This window comes from Danio aesculapii, chromosome 7, assembly GCF_903798145.1.
Source record: "Danio aesculapii chromosome 7, fDanAes4.1, whole genome shotgun sequence".
In the NCBI taxonomy this organism is placed as follows: Eukaryota; Metazoa; Chordata; class Actinopteri; order Cypriniformes; family Danionidae; genus Danio; species Danio aesculapii.
The window spans coordinates 57,694,395-57,714,264 of NC_079441.1; the positions used below are offsets into that span (position 1 = coordinate 57,694,395).

The 19,870-nt window shown below is 36.7% G+C and overlaps 1 protein-coding gene across 1 annotated transcript in view; it reads right to left on the bottom strand.

Annotated features, from left to right (window-relative positions):
* The window catches only part of pcxb (pyruvate carboxylase b), a 340,834-nt gene that overhangs the window by 158,388 nt on the left and 162,576 nt on the right, over positions 1-19,870 (bottom strand). The window contains exon 10 of the mRNA XM_056462259.1: positions 14,156-14,338. Coding sequence (XP_056318234.1) covers positions 14,156-14,338 — 183 coding nt within the window. The remainder of the gene's footprint in view (positions 1-14,155; positions 14,339-19,870) is intronic.

Below are 19,870 nucleotides of genomic sequence, written 5' to 3' on the forward strand. Positions count from 1 at the left end.
GATTAATCCAGGTGGAGGTGAAGTATTGTCTACACCACATGTCTACACCATAGTGTCCAATCTGAAGGGAGCTGGATGTGTAAGGGAAACCACAGCAAGCAAAAGGTGGTTACTTGAGAGGCAAACAAATCCACTTCTGCTTGGCTAAATTTCTTCCTAAAGGACTCCACTGTAGAGGGGAGGCATTTCCATTCAATAGGCCTTAACCACTGTTTCGACAGGAAGTCTACTCCCATATTTACATTGCACAGAATGTAGGCTGTTTAGACTGAGATCACATTATCCTGCTCCAGCTTGAAATGTGGCCAATATCTCAGACACCCCTGATGATCAAAGTAAGAGACCTCCAATGATTTGTCTGACTGGAATACGTCAAGTGTGGAAGAAAGCGTCTCAATACTAGAGGCATCACTATCATCTACATGCAGTTTGTGTGCAATAGATAATGATTGTCTCCCCACTGCTCTGATAAGGGGTGACCCCTCAGTCTGTGTGTTAAGCATCTGTAATCAGTGCAGTGCACTGACAGGTTGCAACCTTAGGACAGAAACTAGGCCTTCTTCCACATGTCTACGGCATGAAGGCATTTGATTTGAAGTCAATTGCCTTTTGTCAATTGATTTTGAAGTGACCAAGAGTTTTTACTTGGACACTGCTGTAATCAGATCTAACAGTCTCTGAAACAGGTTGGCAATTGATGAACTGAAAGGATTGAGTTAATTCATAGAGGGGACAGACATGCATGCATGTTGTGAAGTCCCAAAATAAACACAAAAAGTGTTGGTCTGAGCTGGAGCCAGCACACTTTACTTGCTGTACAACTGTAACCTCAACCCTCTGAAATGAGTGAGAATGACATATTGATACCAGACCTCCATGTCTATGTAATTCAGGATGCATATGCCCTGAAGACATAGCATAGCAGTGGTACATTTACAACTTTTGTGAAGGTGTGGGGTGATGTAGTCAAGGTGAGAGAATCAATATTGGTACGCTTCACCCTCTGTGAAATTCATGAATTTGTGTTGTTGAAAGATAGATATGTGAATGTATGCATCCTTTAGATCTGTTAGTCAAACCAAACCTAACAATTTGTCTCAATTTGTGACATGACTTAACCCCCCCCCCCCCCCCCCCCCCCCCAAAAAAAAAAAAAAAAAAAAAACAAAAAACAAAAACACACACACACTTTCTTTGGAATGATAAAGTACCGGCTGTGTGTTGATTTAAACCCCACTGAAATGAGTTGGACGAGAAACGAACGGAATTCTGAAGCCTTCATCTATGATGAGTAAGACCCACTAAGAGACATTTGGCAGAAGTCACCATGCTGCCAGAAAGCCTACTGCGGGAAACAGTCACTCGAGACTGGTTTCTGGATTTTTTAAGCAGCTAATTCAGAGCCCTGGAGTGGATCACCAGCAGGATTAACTGCTTTGCCTGAGCAATCTTTGCCAACAAGTTATGATGTCACTTTAAGTGGTCTAGATGGCAAAGTAGGAACTTCGCAGATAATGTCTTAGATGAATGTGAGACTTTTTTTTTTTTTTTATTTAGCCATCGTCTTAAGCCACCAAATTTTGTTCAGATAAATACATTCTGCTTTGGGGACTAATCAAGTGCACAGAAAATGGTCTGTTTCAAGATTTCAAAACCTCAGTTTGGAGTCCAGAAAAGAAAAGAAGGTCCTTCGTGGAGCTTGAACTTGTGAAGGAAGGAGGTGCTAATTAAGAATGCTTTTATGGTTCTACCTCTCATTTTTCTGCTTCTTTCTTTTTTATATTAAAATGAGCTACATCATAGGTCAATACCTTCACCAGTTCCTCATTTGAGATTAGGTGGCAGATCTTCTACTTCCACATCAATGCTCATTACATCCATTTCCATGGAGGAGGATAAATGAAGAATTTACGGATAGAAGAATTCACAGAGCAAGCTGTTGATACTTGAAAGAGTGATGTTGATCTGGCAGGTGAGGGAATAGAAGGGGAGAGCCCATCTCAACTGATCAAATGATATTTGCATAAATTGGACAAAAGGTGGAGAAGTATGAAAATTCAGACTTTGTAGATAATACATTGTCAAAAAACTCAAGGATTATAAGATATGACTGAACATTCATGAGAACTTCCTACTTATTGTATTCTTTTAGAAAAGGAAAATATGAAATAATAATATGCAAATAAAAACAGATACTATATCATCCATCACCACAAGTATGACTGTTTTAGTGGACCCCTATCAGAGTGATTTATTTTTTCCTTTGGTAGGTGGCCGTGTAATAAATGGGAAAACATGCAGCGGGCTGATGATTCAAGGCCCCATCCATATGCTAAGCTTTTTGGCTTTAGTGCGAGTTTGTGTGTCAAGTATCGCAGGAATAGATGCTGACACTCTTTGATGTTGGATGCTCGAAATGCCACCGCTGTCCAGATTCCCCCTGATACACTCATTCAGCCCAGTACAGCGAAACCCTTCAGATCACAGCATAAAAGCTGAAACCTACAAAAAATAAAACATTTTTATCCCTCTTTTTGGATTTCAACTCATCCTTATCCATCTACCCACTCAGTCCTCCCTCTCTCGATCTTGACTTTTTGTTGCTGCTTTCAAAGGCGGTCACAGCAATTCCCAACCGCAAAATCCCCATTAAGCTTCAAAGCTCTGTTTACTCCTCCCTCTAAAACTTGTGCATATATGTGTGCATATGTGTGATAGATTGCTTTACTGGAAGGTGTTCCGCTCCTAAACATCACTACATAAACACATACTGGAGAAGCTAATGCTAATTACTGATTAATGGGTCAATTTGAGATTTAATTTGAACTCAAGGCTCTTTCATAGGAATGCCATGGTTGTCCTAAAGGGTTAGTTTACACAAAAATTAAATTTCTCTCTAATCATAAATCCATTGCACATATTTATATCTTTCCTTCTTCTCTGCAACATTAAAGAATACATTTTTGTAAAATGTCTCAGTGGTTCTTTGTTGCAATGAAACTCAATGGTTACCATAACTGTTTGGTTACCAGTTTTCTTTTTTTTTTAAATGTCATTGTAGGACTTTTTTTTCTCTGCTAAACAAACAAGTTTGTAAGGACATTTCTCTGTCACTTTTATTACAAACAAGATTGCAAGAATAATGACAGCTTCCCCTAATACTGCCTACCGCTAGTTGAACAAACAGTGAAATAGAGATTTAACAGTCACAGTGCCACAGCCTTACATGCATTTTTTCCAGAGGAATCAGCCTATAAATGGCTTACTTACACTTGTCTCTGCATATTAAGTTGGAATAGAAGAAAAATGACACACTTCAGCTATAACTCTGATCCATGTGAGCATGCAGCATGTGAGAGACTCGCTTCTTCTAATGTTATTCTCCAGGAAACAGCTGCTCAGAGTGTAAGACCATTACTCATATTTTCAGTGTTACTGTATCTACCCCAAAATGAATCTCTCCCTCTCTATTCCTCTTTATCCATTGTACTGTGCCTGTTCCTCCTACTCTCATCTCTCAGTTTCCCTCTTCCTCCCATTTTTTTCCAGCTCTCTTTCTCGGCTAAGATCTTGGCTCTTTTGCTATGAATGATAGATGTATTCCTTAACAATCTTTCTCTCTGATCTTTCTGTGACTGCAACAATTCTCATCAATAATTAATATCAAAGCCTTCTGCGTGCGCGCACACACACACACACACACACACACACACACGCGCACACACACACACGCGCACACACACACACACACACACACACACACACACACACACACACACACACACACACACACACACACACACACACGAAACCACATCACCTAAAGCCCACACAAACAACTGTATATGGATTACAATTACCTTCCAGCCGATTAAATGAATGCATCACATACAGTAAGTCAATTAAATGTATCCAGCTAAAGATTAAGTCACATTCTACGACAGGTGAATTCCAAGCAATGATTGTTTACTTAAAGACTAACTTATATTTATATTATAAAATGTTTCTTTCTTTTTTTGACGAGTGACTGAACAAGAGTTGCTAAACAACATGACCTGTCATCCAGTGAGTGACTGATTAATTTAGTTAAGCAATCAAAAAACATTCTGGCTTATTTCATCATTAAAGGTGATTAAATAGGTTTTCCAAAGGTTCAACCAAATAAAACACACAGTCACTATACTAAAGTATGATTATATTCCCTTGCAGCACATTCAAATACACTTAAAAATAAGAAATTCCAAAAGCAGTTAAGCAAGTTTTTTGTGGTTTCACAAAAAGCCTTTATATATTTTCTTTCTTTGTGCACAGAACACTTTTAGAATTTTTTGGAATCGAAAAAATATATTGATGTTAAAGATTCCTGTTAATAAACTACCTTTAATGTTAATAAATGACCATTATTATATTTATGTCTCTTTATTCATTTGAGTGTGGGGCCGGAACACTTAGATAGATAGAGACTGCTATTATGGTTTTAGTCGTTTGTATCAGTAATAAAAGTGAACATAAACATGTAATATTTTCTATTCATTTTTCAATTTCTCTGTCTGAATAATAATTTCTGATTATTATATAATTTCTGGTTATAGCTACAGATGGATATAAAATCCCCAAATTTCTAAATCTGATCATCTGGAGCTGTTTCATTCTAAAATAGAATATTTTAGCAGCAAATAAATTAGCAAACAGTACAGCTTATTAAAATTAAGAACTATTACAAAGAAATAGAATAAAGTGATCAAATCTCATTAATCTTTTCTTCACTGTATAACTTAAACATTCTGATTAAAGAACAATGAACGAATCTCTCATTTATTTAGAATTTTTCATTTGATTACATTAAATAACAGGTGTCACTTTAAAAATTTACACTTCTAACGTTATAATAAAAGCATTCGATTGCTTTCCTAACTGTTAATGCTCATGTAGGACAAAATTAGTTGTGTTTGAAAAAAAAAAACACCAAGATCGACATATTTAAATGTTATTATTATTAATTATGTGTAAATGACAGTTCAAACACGAACCCAAAACCCAAACTTTCGATCCTCTTCAAATCGCGTGTACAGAATCCGTTTGGGAAACAGCATCTATTTATCACTATGGATTGTCTCAGTCTGACAATCATGCCCCTCTATATGACTGTTTTAAGGATTGCATAGGGGTGACTGCACCTATGAAAAGGAAGGGAATACTGCCGTTTTTATATTTATCTAATATTTATATTTAAGTGTTTCCATGCCTAAATAAAACAAACAGCACAGAACAGACTCACTTTTAAGAGCATGGGGCATCCCCTGGTGGGTTGGCAATATGGGTTGCCTATATTATTGCCACCCTTCACAGAAAAATGTAAAATACCTTTACGGGATGATAGCAGGATCGAACTATAAAGTACGGGAGGATCCCAGGAAAAATGGGAGGGTTGACAGGTATGGGTTTATTGTTCTACATGTTTGACTCACATCTTTTACCAGTAAAGTAGATTTGCTATGGAATTGATACTGTTCTTTTTGCTGCTTAAACACACATGTTCACTAGAGTGTAATTCGCTAACTTGTATTGCACTTCCATTCATTCACTTAAACGCCTTTTACCTTGCTATTTTATTTTAGATTGATCTATCTGTAGGCAAAATTATAAAAAAGTCAGCCAATTATCATTCATTCATTCATTCATTCATTCATTCATTCATTCATTCATTCATTCATTCATTCATCCATTCATTCATTCTAAAGTTGTCAATATAGCCATGTGAGCACATAATATGGTCTACAGTAGGCATATAATTATAAAATGTTTGCCTCAAGTAGTTCCCTCCACCTAAATATAGTCTAATGCGCACATAAACATGAAATACCCTCACACAACAGCAATTTTTATTTCCTTTTTAGAGATTGGCAGCCCCTGTGTCCCTGTGGCAAGATGATTTCTTGTTTTGGGTTCCATGAAAGAAAGTAACAAAGGTTTGGAAAAAACATGAGGATGAATGATGAAAGAACATTTGAGCACTCTGAAGTGGAAATGATTTTAACAGAGAGATTGCTTGGCCACGATCACTTCGATTACTGCACCATCACAAGCATAAAATTTGAGTGGTAAGTGGAAAACCTGGAGTGGAGCTGGAACGGAGTGATTAGAGACCACTTTTAGTGGGAGCGAGAATTGCTGTTGCTATGCTCGGCTCACACACTATGGGAAATGAAGACAGACCTTTCATTTCTGGGGAAATGAACCCTTTAAGCTCAAGTGATCATACTGATCTATTTCATGTGAGTGTTATTCTACAGTTCATTTTCTCAGCAGAGATAAGCACTTCAAGCACAGATAACGCTGCCTAACTTTCCATGAGTCTGTGTTATTGTCATACACTGCAGTCTGATTTTACAATATTTTATCTGCAAAGTTCATTGAATTCTGTAGCCTGCTTATAAAGTGTTTCCAGATAGCAGTGAAAGGCAGATAACGTACAAAAGATGCGATTAGATGTGAAGGTGAAAAATAAATTGGAAAGAATAGAATCTATAAGCAAAAGTAAGTACATACAGGGACAAAGAAGACGTGGCAAATTAGAAGACCAATGCTTTAATTTATTGCTTGGTCAGTGGCCTCTCTTCAAACATCTACTTTAAGCACTTCCCTTCTCTTTCAGTTATTAAGACATTCCTTCTTCTCGCCTGCAGTCACCTTTATGTCCTTGTAATCAACCACAGAATTATCTCTGAAAATACTTATGCAAACAAACACGTCACATCAAAACAAGTAAGAAATGGCTCAAAGCAAGCACTTTCTGCAAGGAAACCTTTTCAAGCATACAAGAATGCTACTTCAGCACATCCCTTTCTTTTTCTCAGGCTTTCACATGCTGCCGTCTTCTTTTCTCCACATCTCCTCTCTGTGAGAAAAGTCCAATTTTTTTTCAAATTTGCACTTTTGCGGATAGATCTAAGGATGACTTAAGCAACTTTCATATGTACAGGAACCCCTAAAGGCACAGTTGATCAGATCACATCAGAGGTGGCACATTCGCAAAGTGAATATCTGCTCAAAGTGTGATGATTTACAATGTGCTGCTTTCATGCTTTCAAGATGAAGTCTTTCTTTTTTCATTGTTACAACATCAACTTCTACTCATGTGTAATGTGCAGAGACAACTATAAGGAACCTCCTAGGCTGACTACTTGAAGAGTGTGAACACTGTGATTGTTGAGATAAAGGGCACCTATTATGCCTCTTTTTACAAGATGTAAAATAAGACTTTGTTGTCTGAAGAATGTGTCTGTTTCAGCTTATATTACATAATTTATTATACCTGTTTGAAAATGGCAACATTTCAGTTAAAAGAAATTTAAGGTCCTTTGTACCTGTGCCTTTAAATGCAAATGAGCTAGTTCTCTTCACCCTGTACTTGAAGTAGAGCTTGTTTAAGTTTGTCTGCTTTAGAAGGATTTAGAAGACAAAGTAAAGTGATTTAGAAGACAATTGCCTTTTTGCAACAATGAATGAGCCACACACAAATGCCATTACAAAATTCACTGTGTGCTATTAATAAACACCAAACACACACACGCACACCCACACACACGTGTATTTACATATACAAGCATATATAAATATACAAGTTGGGACAGTATGGAAAATGAAAATAAATATCAAAAGTATTTATTCATTAATTTTCTTTTTGGCTTAGTCCCTTTTTTAATCCGGGGTTGTCACAGCGGAATGAACGCCAACTTATCCAGCACATGTTTTACTCAGCGGATACCCTTCCAACCTCACCCCATCACTGGGAAACATCCATACTCACTCATTCACACACATACACACTACGGATAAACTAGCCTACTCAATTCAACTATAGCACATGTCCTTGGACTTGTGGGGGAAACTGGAGCACCCGGAGGAAACCCACGCGAACACGGCGAGAACATGCAAACTCCACACAGAAACACCAACTGACTTAGCCAAGGCTCGAACCAGCGACCTTCTTGCTGTGAGGCAAACATGCAACCCACTGCGCCACAGCGTTGCCAATATAGAAAGCAGTGATTTCTAAATTTACTTTGACTTGTATTTCATTGCAGACAATACAACATGTGTTCATGGTGATTTTTATTGTTTTGTTTTGTTTTGTTTTTTTAAAATAAACATATTTTCCAGTTTTGGTTCTTGCACCACATTTCAATAAAGTTGGGACAGGAGCAATTTAGGGCTAGTAATCAGGTAAATTTAAATTGGTTAAGTAATAATGTAATTGAAACAGGTGATGTGAACAGGTGTTTGTAATCCAAAAAAGGTCTAGTTCTTTAAGAGCAAAGATGGACCGAGGATCGCCTGTTTGCCAACAAATATGTGAGAAAATTATTGAAATGTTTAAAAACAATGTTCCTCAAAGAAAGATGGGAAAGCATTTGGATAATTCACCTTTAACAGTGCATAACATAATTTAAAAATTTAAGGAATCTGGGGGAATTCCATTGTGTAAAAAACAAGGGCACAAGCCTAAGCTGAACAACCGAGATCTCTAATCCCTCAGGCAGCACTACATCAAGGATTGTTATTACCTATAAGTGATACCACAACATGGGCTCAGGAATACTTTGGCAAATCTTTGTTAAGTGCCACAATAAACAGTTACATCCACAGATGTCAGTGAAAACTGTACAAAAAGGCCAAAAGAAAGTCCTATGTTAACAGTGTCCAGAAGCACCGTCAACTTCTCTGGGCTCGGGGGCATCTGGGATGGACCATCACACAGCAAAAACATGTACTGTGGTCAGACGAATCAGTATTAAATTTTTTTTTTTTTTTCTTTTGAGAAATGGACGCCGTGTGCTCTGGACCAAAAAGGAACAACATCATCCAAACTGTTGCCAGCAACTAGTCCAAAAGCCAGGATCTGTCATAGACAAGTGCCCTTGGCAAAGGTTACTTGAACTTCTGTAATGGCAGCAATGATGCATTTTGGAGCACAACAGGCTGTCTTCTTTGCCAGGGCATACTGTATTTACACACATTACAAAGGCTTGGCTGCAGAGCACAAGGATACAGTTGCTTGACTGGCCTGCCTGCAGTCCCGATCCATCACCAATAGAGAATATGTGACACATTTGGAAGCGCAAAATGCTACAATGAAGACCCTGTACTGTTGCCCACCTTCAGACTTGTTTGCAGAAAGAATGAGACAAAATTACACCTGAAACACTTAATTACTTGATGTATTCAGTCCCTAGACATCTTTTAAGTGTTGTGAAAATTAATGGCAACATTACAAAGTGGTAAATGCTTTACTGTTCCAAGTTTTTTTTAAAAGTGTTACAAAAACCAAAAATAGAATGTGTCTATTTTGAAAAAAAAATTTTAGTTTCACTATTGTATGAGAACTTTATAATGTATGTGTACTTCTAATTGCGTTAATTATAATGAATTAAAGGGCACATAGGTTACCTCTTTTTTCATATTAAATATAAGTCTTTTGTGTCCCCAGAATGTGTCTGTAAAGTTTCAGCTCAAAACACCCATCAGATTATTTATTATAGCTGTTTGAAGTGTCTATATTATAGCTTGAAAAAAAGGTTTTGCTGTTTTTTTGTACTGGCCCTTTAAGGCTAGTCCTCATCGCCCACCGTTCCCACGTGCCTCTCAGCAATCGCCGCCCTCGGCTGTCTCAGGAAGCAGATCTCACATAACGTGTGTGAGAAATACTACAGTAAGAACTTTAACAATCACTATTTGATGCATTTTTTTGTGGATTTGCAACGAGTCACACACAATGTCATTACAAAGTTCACGCACACACACAGCAAGGACACAAACACATAGCACACACACATACAAACGTAGCGCTGACATACACACACACACACATAGCTCAGATGCGGACACACACACACACACACACACACACACACACACACACACACACACACTTAGCTCAGACATGCAGACACACACACACAGCTCAGACACGCAGACACACACACACAGCTCAGACACGAAGACACATACACACTTAGCTCAGACACGAAGACACACACACACACACACACACACAGAGAGAGAGAGAGAGAGAGAGGGAGAGGGAGAGGGAGAGAGAGAGCGGGTTAAGCTTTGCACTCGTTTTGCACGCATGTGACATGATACTGGTAATATCCACTGCTGTATGGATATCTCTTATATTAATGTATATTAATAACCAGGACTGAAGCGTCTTCCTTTATGAATGTTCTGACATGCGGCTGTGCTGATTAAGTGCATCTGAAGTGAATCGCTGTAATTCATTACACACATGCTCTGTTTTAAAACATTTTAAACTTGTAAAACTCACTCTTGATCACGTTTGATGATGATTAATGATCCTAGTGAACTGAACACACCTTTTATTCCTGGCTGCTTTGCGCTCGTCCTGTCTTGATTATATGATTATACACGTGACTACCGGACATGTTAATGCGCGCAGCTGTCAATCAATATTGGTGGGCGGGGGGACCGCTTTCCTACGTAAAGTTGCGGTCAGCTCCAATTGGTCCACCGTTTTGTTGTTAAATTTGAAAAAAAAAAAAAAACGACTGGGTGTGTTTATTTCACCCCATTTTGACAGTTTATACACTATACTTACACGCATTTCTGTCTAAACAGCTTGAAAAGTACATTTTTCACCATAGGTGCCCTTTAAGTAAAAAAAAAACAAAACAAAAAAAAACAAAACATAATTTCTTTATGTTTACCAAGTTGCTCAATTGGCACAATTCTCAGAATTAAGTTGCTTAATACCATGCCTATTATTAACATATTAGCTGTTAAGTAGCTATTTAGTAGTACTTACAAAGCACCTAAAGTACTGTATTATCCATGGCCATATACTATAACCTTAATCCTACTATAATATCTAAATCTAACCACTATCTTACAAACTACTAATGTACAGCAAATTTGAAAGTCACAGTTAATCATTTGCTAATAGTCAGAACTGAGCCATAAAATAAAATGTGACATATACACTGCTTCCTAGATATTCCAAATGAATTAAACTTGTCTCAATAAATCTGTATACTATTACCATTCATTCAACATGCTAGCTTGATAATGATTACATAACCCACAACATATACATTTAAATTCTGCATAATAAAATAAATTATTTGCATCTTGACTGATGAGTACTAAGTGTGCGTTGGACTCATTGCTTCTGAGTGAGTTTTCAGCTTTGGCATCTACAGGTCTAGCTCCCACCCATTTAAAAAAAGAGATGTGTTTGTTGGTGACAGTTGCTATGGGCATTACCAACTCACACGTCATTTACAGTTACCATCTCTCCCACTGTGTTGCTCTCTTAGCTGTTCTGCCACCTTGTTCACCCTCTTCCTCTTCTCCTTCATTTATTCCACCTTTCAAGCACACACAATGCATTTGTTCCAACAGTTTTCAGGTCAGTATGATCTGGTGTTCAAACATTTTGTCTATGAAGCTAGCGAGTGCAAGGAGAGATTTTACTGGTAAAGTACAGCAGGAGGAAGAATTCATTCTGGGTAATTGGATGGTGTCTGAACGTCAGATGAAACGTCAGATTTAACTCCACTCTGCCAGTACTGTGTGACCTGTGTAAAAATTTTATGATGACAAAAGAGACTTCTGGGGATTTTAAATATAGACATTTTGGGCATTGAAAAATCCTGTCAGCTGCAAATAAAAGCCCAGAAAAAAAATGTAAAAAAAAATGTCAACGAAAATTAATTATTGATTTTAAAAAGAAAAACAGGGTATATCTTATGCACCTTGTTTTTCATAACGTGCTTTCATAATCTTTAATAAAAACAGCATCTTGGTTACGAATGTAACAGATGTTAGGGGAGGAACCTTGGGCATAGCTAGATGTGTCTGCACATGCAGATTGCACCAGACAATTTCATAAGCATTTCATTGGTTCATTTTCATACAATTCAGACTAAGTCCCACCTTACATTATTTTATTGTTTGAATTGTTGTTTTGTTTGAATATACATGGATCATAAAACTTTACTGTATCACACGCACATGCTTACTTACTCAATTTAACATCAGTCAGTAGCCAATGTAACAATGTATTTAATAACAATGCATTCAAAAGGCAGTATGAACGAATAAGAGCAAATTCAATTATATAAACAGAAATCTTAAAATAAAATTGAATAATGCCTGCACATATAAAGGTATTGTTGTTTGTTACCAACGATTAAATTACATTTGTCTTTTTATTTCTTTTTTCTTATTTCATTTTTTTCTTCGAAATTTGTATGTACACATGATGGCAGAAACGTTAGACGAACTGGACGTTTACTGCCAAGTATATATTTATAGTACACTTAGAATATCTGTCACGATCACCAGCGATCTAAACTCCATAGATCGCTGGAAAACATGCACAATTGCTTACGGACTACAAATCATCCTTTGCTAATTCAAAAATGCACTTTAGAAGTAATAACAACAGATTTTTTAAATAAATGCAATATATAGAGTATGTTTTAGTGATGACAAAACAGACTCTGTATTCCACTGCATACATGAATTCACCAACAGTAAGCCCAACAATGCCAAAGTAAAGTAAACTTACCAATATAGTGTCCTAACGACTAGACTACACAGACTAAAGTTTAAGAACTCGCTGTTGGCACCACTTCCAATAACAACCTGCTGTTTTTTATTTTTCCTCCTAGAACTTTAGTAAGTACAAAACTATATAGAGATTAGTCTTCCACCATGACACTGGGGATCAATCTCAATTCCATTTTATACCCCTTCTCCTTGATCTTTAAAACAAAGTGTGAATGGGCATGGACACCATAACTATAGATGTACTTATCATCACCAGTTCCAGTACTAAGACCGTTGATACAATGTTTGCATATCTTGCACGAAGCATGTAACTGGGTAACACTTTATAATAACTACACACTATCAATCATTTATTAAGTATTAGCACATAGTTAATTCATTATTTGTTAAAAATTAACTTTATTTTAGTTATAGAGCTACAAATGCTATTATTGCAATTATTATATTATTTTGCAATCATGATTATAAGAGACTATCGCTGTCAACTAGCAGTAGTAGTCGACAGAAGAGGAAAGACATTATCTTGTATCTTGCATGTCATGTAGACTTTAAGAAACATCCCAATAGACTAGATTGACTGGATGATCGTGAGCATTTAATACTTAATAGTGGATTAATCTTAATCATTCCAGAAGACTCATGGCACAAAATTACAGCCAACTGAGAGTTTAGGCTTTTATGCAAAATGCTGTGGGGCATGTGATAAACTGGCATGACTGCAATAACAACAAAACAACAGTGACTAATAAATTAGTTGAGTCACCAAGCCCTTCTTTTAAATGATATCAACACACTGACAGCTACTTAACCCTTTAACATTTACTGCTTAAATTATGTTCCTGATTTTGTTTTGTTTGTTTTAACTTTCTAACCTCTAGATAAAAGGTCAACCAGACAATATGCAGTAATAATAAGTTCTTAAAATAAATTCTGCTTTACATACTACACTGACTGTGGCTATATTGTGGCTATAACTGGCTGTGATTTTGTGACCCTAAACAGTATTTTTGCTTTGTATATGGACAGAAAAGTCTATTTTGATGTACCTTATTTTCTGTCCTTAAGGCCTGACTATCAGTCAACAGTTTTTTTTAACAGTCCTTTCCTCTGTAATATCAGTATGAGTTTGACTACTGTTGGCTGAGACAGTGTCAGATCGCTATAAAAAGAAGCTTTTATGTTTTAGGAACCTGTGATCCCTTGAACTTCTGTGGATTTTATGAAACAGCGACACTGTCAAAGGCCTTGTCTGATACAAAAGAAGTAGAAGTTTTAGAACTCAGGAAGCCTCAAAGCTTAAATTTGTACACAGTTGACACAGGTAAACATAACATTCAACACAAAACGTATGAGAAAAACTCCTCTCCAATATTTCAATGTATAGAACCCTTACTTTAACTTATGACCAAGGAGGTCTGTAATTCCTGGAGAAAGCTTTTTTTAAATTAAAAAAAAAAAAAGTCTCAGATATGACCATGAATAAAAAGCAGTGTTTATTTCAGCACAAAACAGGTCAAAAACATCCAGCCTTGCAACTGACACTCAGTCATGCACTTACCTTAACACCACGAACTCTGAACTCGGTTAGTGCTCTGTGCATTTTGGTTGCAGCGGTGGGAAGGTCTTTGCCACTGGCTATGACTTTAACCAACAGTGAGTCATAGTGAGGGGAGATGATGGCCCCCTGAAAGGCAGATGCACTGTCTAGCCGAATGCCCATACCCTCTCCACTGCGAAACACCTGTTGAATGATGTAGAGAAAAGGAATAATTCATGAGCAATACTGACATCCCGTCAAATACATTTGTTCCCATCAAATATTGGCAGCCATCCAGCATCTCTCAACCAGTATTTGACGTGCGGTGCTGGCTCTGACCGGCCACCAGAGCTCGCGGCCACTCATTTGCATTTGCCGCGTACAAGCCGCACAGGTATAAAAAAACGCCAAATATTTCATTCATTTATCAATTCATTCATTCTCCTTCGGCTTAGTCTATATTTTAGAGGTCGCAAATCATTTTAAATAATAAAGTAAAAATATATATATATATTTTTTTTTCATTCATAATATAAAAATAAAGGCGTGCAGTAAGCCTAGCTACTACATAACAATAAAAACAATTAATCTGGACAAACTAAAGACACCATGGCAGAACCCCAAAAATTAGAAAAATGAAAGGCAGGCAGAGTGTTAAAAAGAAATACTAATTTAGAACCACGGATGACTTATTCAAGCGCAGTAGCCTAAATAAATGTTATAAAATAATAAGAATAATAACAACAATAATAATAAAATAATAACAACAACAATAATGATTTAAATAATGAAACTATAGCCTACCCCAATCCTGAAAAAAAGCTGCGTTTAAACAGCGCAAACACTTCTAATAACCCCTTAATGCTTATGCCATATATTAGACGGTTCTGTATTAATAACTGAAGACGCTCCTTTAATGCATTTGCTCGCTATGTTAAATTATTTTAAATTACACGTCCCATCCATACCCAACCTTAAATCATACCTGAACACTGTCTTTATCTTACACTATCTGTCCAACAGTTGCAAGTAAACTGTTTTGTGTGACATTCTCATAAAATCTCTCTGGTTTTGAATTTTGTTTGATTATTTTATTTCCTTTCCTGTTTCTCTTACGTTTATATTCTTTAGCAGCCAGTCAATATTATACTTTACGTCTATGGAAGAATGAGTTAATAAAGATAAAGAATGTAACATCATATTCATCAAAAGACGGTTTATGTGCATGTAACGCCACTGGTCCGAGCAGGGCGCGAGCTGGCGATACCGGTATGGGAGACAAATGCTGTGAGGAGATTAAAGATAGTAAAGTCTAGATCAGATATGTTGCCAGCCGGAAGTGCGATATGCACATTAATAAAGCAGCATTTTTTAATGAAACTGTGTAACAATAATTAATATTTTTACAGTACTGTGATGGTTGGGTTTAAGGTTGGGGTTGGAGTAGTTAAAAAATACAATTTATTGGGAAATTTAACAGATAACATAAATAATACTCTGTACAACAACTGTTTTTACGGTACTGTGATGGTTGGGTTTAGGGTTGGGGTGGAGGTAGATGTTATTAAAATACAATACATGGGAAATTTTATAAATAATAGAAATAATTGTCAATAACTTCCGGCCGCAAACGTATCCGATCTATCAACAACCGGCTAAATATTGCAGAACAACATCTGTCGCTGAATCCGAGGAGTGTATAATATAAATGACCAAAAGATCATTTACTTATTTTACTCATACTCATTTTATTACTTATAATGTCCAAGACACTGATATTAATACTAAATGCTACTTTTGTGCCTTTATTATCTTTTTTCTCGTCTATTTACTGGGTAAAAAATCTTAAATTATTCCATCTCCACCTGCTGGTGGAAAAGCAGCTGGCGATCTTCAATCTGCAATCTATTGCTTTTCCTGCAGTTCCCGGATGTAATGTTGAATTTTAACAGTCGAATTTGAGCCACTGAATTTATGGAAGCGAATATTTGAACTGAAATAAAATGAACTGAAAATTACCTTTTGAATATTATACATCGTATTTTTAAAGGGTATTGAATATTTTGGAAGTGAATCCTGGAAATTGAATATGAATTATTGAATTTATAAGTACAAAAACATGTTTGAAATATTTTTAGTTGAACTATTCACAGCTTAAATAAACAGCTATGTTAAATTTCAGGACCTAAAAATACAAACCCTGCAATTCAAGTCATTAAAATGCAAGAACTTGTTAATACGGTGTATGATTTTTTTCAGTTTGTGCTATTCAACAAGCTTTTTAATTCAATACTTTTGGCATTGATTTTGTTACATACAAAACTGGCAAGCAATAACTGTGTTTTTTAAACCTTTCAAAATGGTTCCATCTTTTAGAAGATGGCAATCACAACAATATAAGATTTTATGTACATACTTTAATAGACTTTTTTATATAAAAAATATAGAGCATAATAAAAATACTTTTATGTTTCAAAATGTTTTCTCTTGTGTTTCTCATACACAATTTGCAGACCTTTTTCCATAAATGGCAGGAAGGCACTGGTGAAAACCTCGGAAGCATGCCATTGTTAACCCTGAGCAAATACCTTAAAACTCTGTGTTACATTTTACCCCGGATTACTTTGTGCCCCGCGCTCCCCATGTCAGCAATTTAAAAAACATTTCTATTCAACGATTTTGTCAGTTATGTCATGTATTTATTTTAAGTCTCTTGCTGTATTTGTTTGTACATCCTTTCTTTCTTTCTTTCTTACTTTCTTTCTTTTTTTCTAAAATAAAACTAAAATAACAGCCACTATTATTCCAGTCTCCAGGGTCACATTTCACTACCTGACATCTTTTTGATATTCTGATATAGTTAAAAATAAAGATAAAACTAATGAAATGCTCAATAATTTAGTTGAAAGAGTGGTATATTTTTCATCAGGATTCCTTGAAAAATAGAAAATTTAAAAGAGCAGTATTTATTAGAAACAGACATCTTTACTGTCATTTTGAATTTAATGTGACCATGCTGAACAACAGATTGGTGAATAAAAAAATCATTGCATGCAACACAGTCTCAAGCTTTCTTTTTTCCCTGCAATATTTTCTCTCTCTGTGCTGTATCCACAATACAATGATAGGCAGAAACTGGATTGGAGTCACTTTAATGTCTTTGTGTGCCCTATGATGGACTGTCCATCTGTCCATCTGCACATCTTCAAAGCAGTTTTGTAATAATCTTTGTACATAATGTGAAAAACAACCATTTTTCCTGTACAAAGACATTTTTCTGTTTGCATTTTTATTATTACATTTTTAGTATACTCTCATACCATGTCCTAACAACATGTGACATAGCAATTTTTCTGTCCGCACCAGATGCAATACGACAAAGATATTTAAATACCAGTCATACAGAAGCACAAAAAAATGTGCACTGCACTCCCAACCAATTGGACAGATTTATAACCTAATTAATAAATATTAAACCTCATTAGCATTATTAAAAGCCTATGCTCAGCAACTAATGTTTTTGGTTTGCACCACTGGTTTGAATCATGGTCTAATGTCCATTTTATTTTCAAGATCTGAGGTAAACTATATTCTGGCACTTTCAGTATGAGTTCAAATGTCACGTTTAATTGTATTCAACTCACATTGGTTACATTTATGCTGAATAAAGCACACATTTAGCACACAAGGAAATCATTGTCATAAGAGTTTATGCCATTGTTGCAGCTGCAACATCACAGAAACAGATACTGTTTTAAATTTTTTAACTTTTAACTTTTATGAAAAATATCTATTTATTGTGTGTTGCAGCATCATGTTGTGTGCAGTTAGGACACAGTGCGAGTTGCTGACTGATGTTTTAAGCATTTCTTTCTCTGGCTATGAGTTGAAAATAGAAGATCCGATGCTTTCTGCTTCTTCTTATAATTTTTTACAGTTTTAATTATTAGTAATATTTTTCTTATTATTGGTTACCACCTGGGTTATACATACAGTATAATATCTAAAAAATAAAAATATGTTTGAAGTCCACACATAGAATAAGAAATAATTTACAGTTAAAGGGATAGTTTAACCAAAATGAAAATTCTGTCATCATTCACTAACCCTTTACTTGTTGTAAACCTTTGTGAGTTACTTACTTCTGTTAAACACGAAGGAAGATATTTTGAAGAATGCTGAAAACCTGGAATCATTGACTTGCATAGTATTTTAATTTTAAGAGACTGTTTTTAATAGCGTCAATGAACATTGTTGCACAACATAGCGTGTGTATGGAAACAATACAATGAAAAATTTCATGAGTAACTATATATTTTATAACGTTTGTGTACATATCATACAGTATTATCTTCACTGATTCTGGCAAATCAGAAATTAGCTGTATTATATTCAAAGCTCGGGAAAAAAATTGTATTAACTGAACAAGCCAATTTACAAAATTAGAACTTGAATGTAACGAGATCTTTCCGGCACGTGAACATCCGAAAAGCGACGGGCTCAGATGGCATCCCTGGACGTGTTCTTAAAGCATGCGCACACCAGCTAGCGGGGGTTTTCACGGACATCTTTAACCTCTCGCTCTCTCGGTCTGTGGTTGCCACTTGCTTAAAGACAGCTACTATTGTGCCTGTACCGAAATCAGCTAAAACCACATGCTTGAATGACTGGCGTCCGGTTGCACTGACACCCATCTTCAGCAAGTGCTTTAAGAAGCAAATTAAAAAGCACATCTGCTCTGTACTGCCCGCTCACACTGACCCTCTGCAATTTGCATACAAGAATAACTGCTCCACTGATGATGCAATTGCTTTCACCTTGCACACTGCTCTGTCTCACCTGGAAAACAAAAACACATTTGTGAGAATGCTGTTTGTGTACTACAGCTCAGCATTCAACACCATAGTGCCAGCCAAGGTGGTGGTGAAGCTCCAGGATCTGGGTCTACACAGCTCTCTGTGCAACTGGATCCTGGACTTCCTGTCAAGCAGACGCCAGGTGGTAAGAATGAACAACATTACCTCATCCACACTGATCCTCAACACTGGTGCTCCACAGGGCTGTGTTCTCAGCCCACTCTTGTACTCCCTGTACACATATGACTGTACATCCAAACACAGCTCCAACGTCATCGTTAAATTTGCTGATGACACAACGTTGGAGGGCCTAATCACCAATAATGATGAGACGGCCTACAGAGAGGAGATGCACACTCTGACGCAGTGGTGTCAGGAAAACTACTTCTCACTCAACATCAGCAAAATCAAGGAGCTGGTGGTGGATTTCAGGAGAGAGAAGAGAGAACACACTCCTATCATCATCAACGGGACACCAGTGGAGAGAGTCAGCACTTTCAAGTTTCTTGGAGTCCACATCGCTGAGGATATGACATGGACTACTCACACAGACGCAGTTCTGAGGAAACAGCACCAGCAATAATCGCAAAGGCCTACATAGGATTGTGTGAACTGCTGGACGCGTAGTAGGAGGTGCATGAAGAAAGCCAAAAGAATCATCAGCGACTCCACCCACCCAAGCCATAGACTTTTCTCTCTGCTACCCACAGGCAGACGGTTTCGCAGCATCCGGTCACGCACCAGCTGACTGAAGGAAAGTTTCGTCAGGCTAATGAACACTTAACACACCCCACACTAACTCTTCCATACCCCTCACTGCACACCATGTACACAATATGTAGCATGCACAATATGTAGCATGCACTGCACTGCACAACAG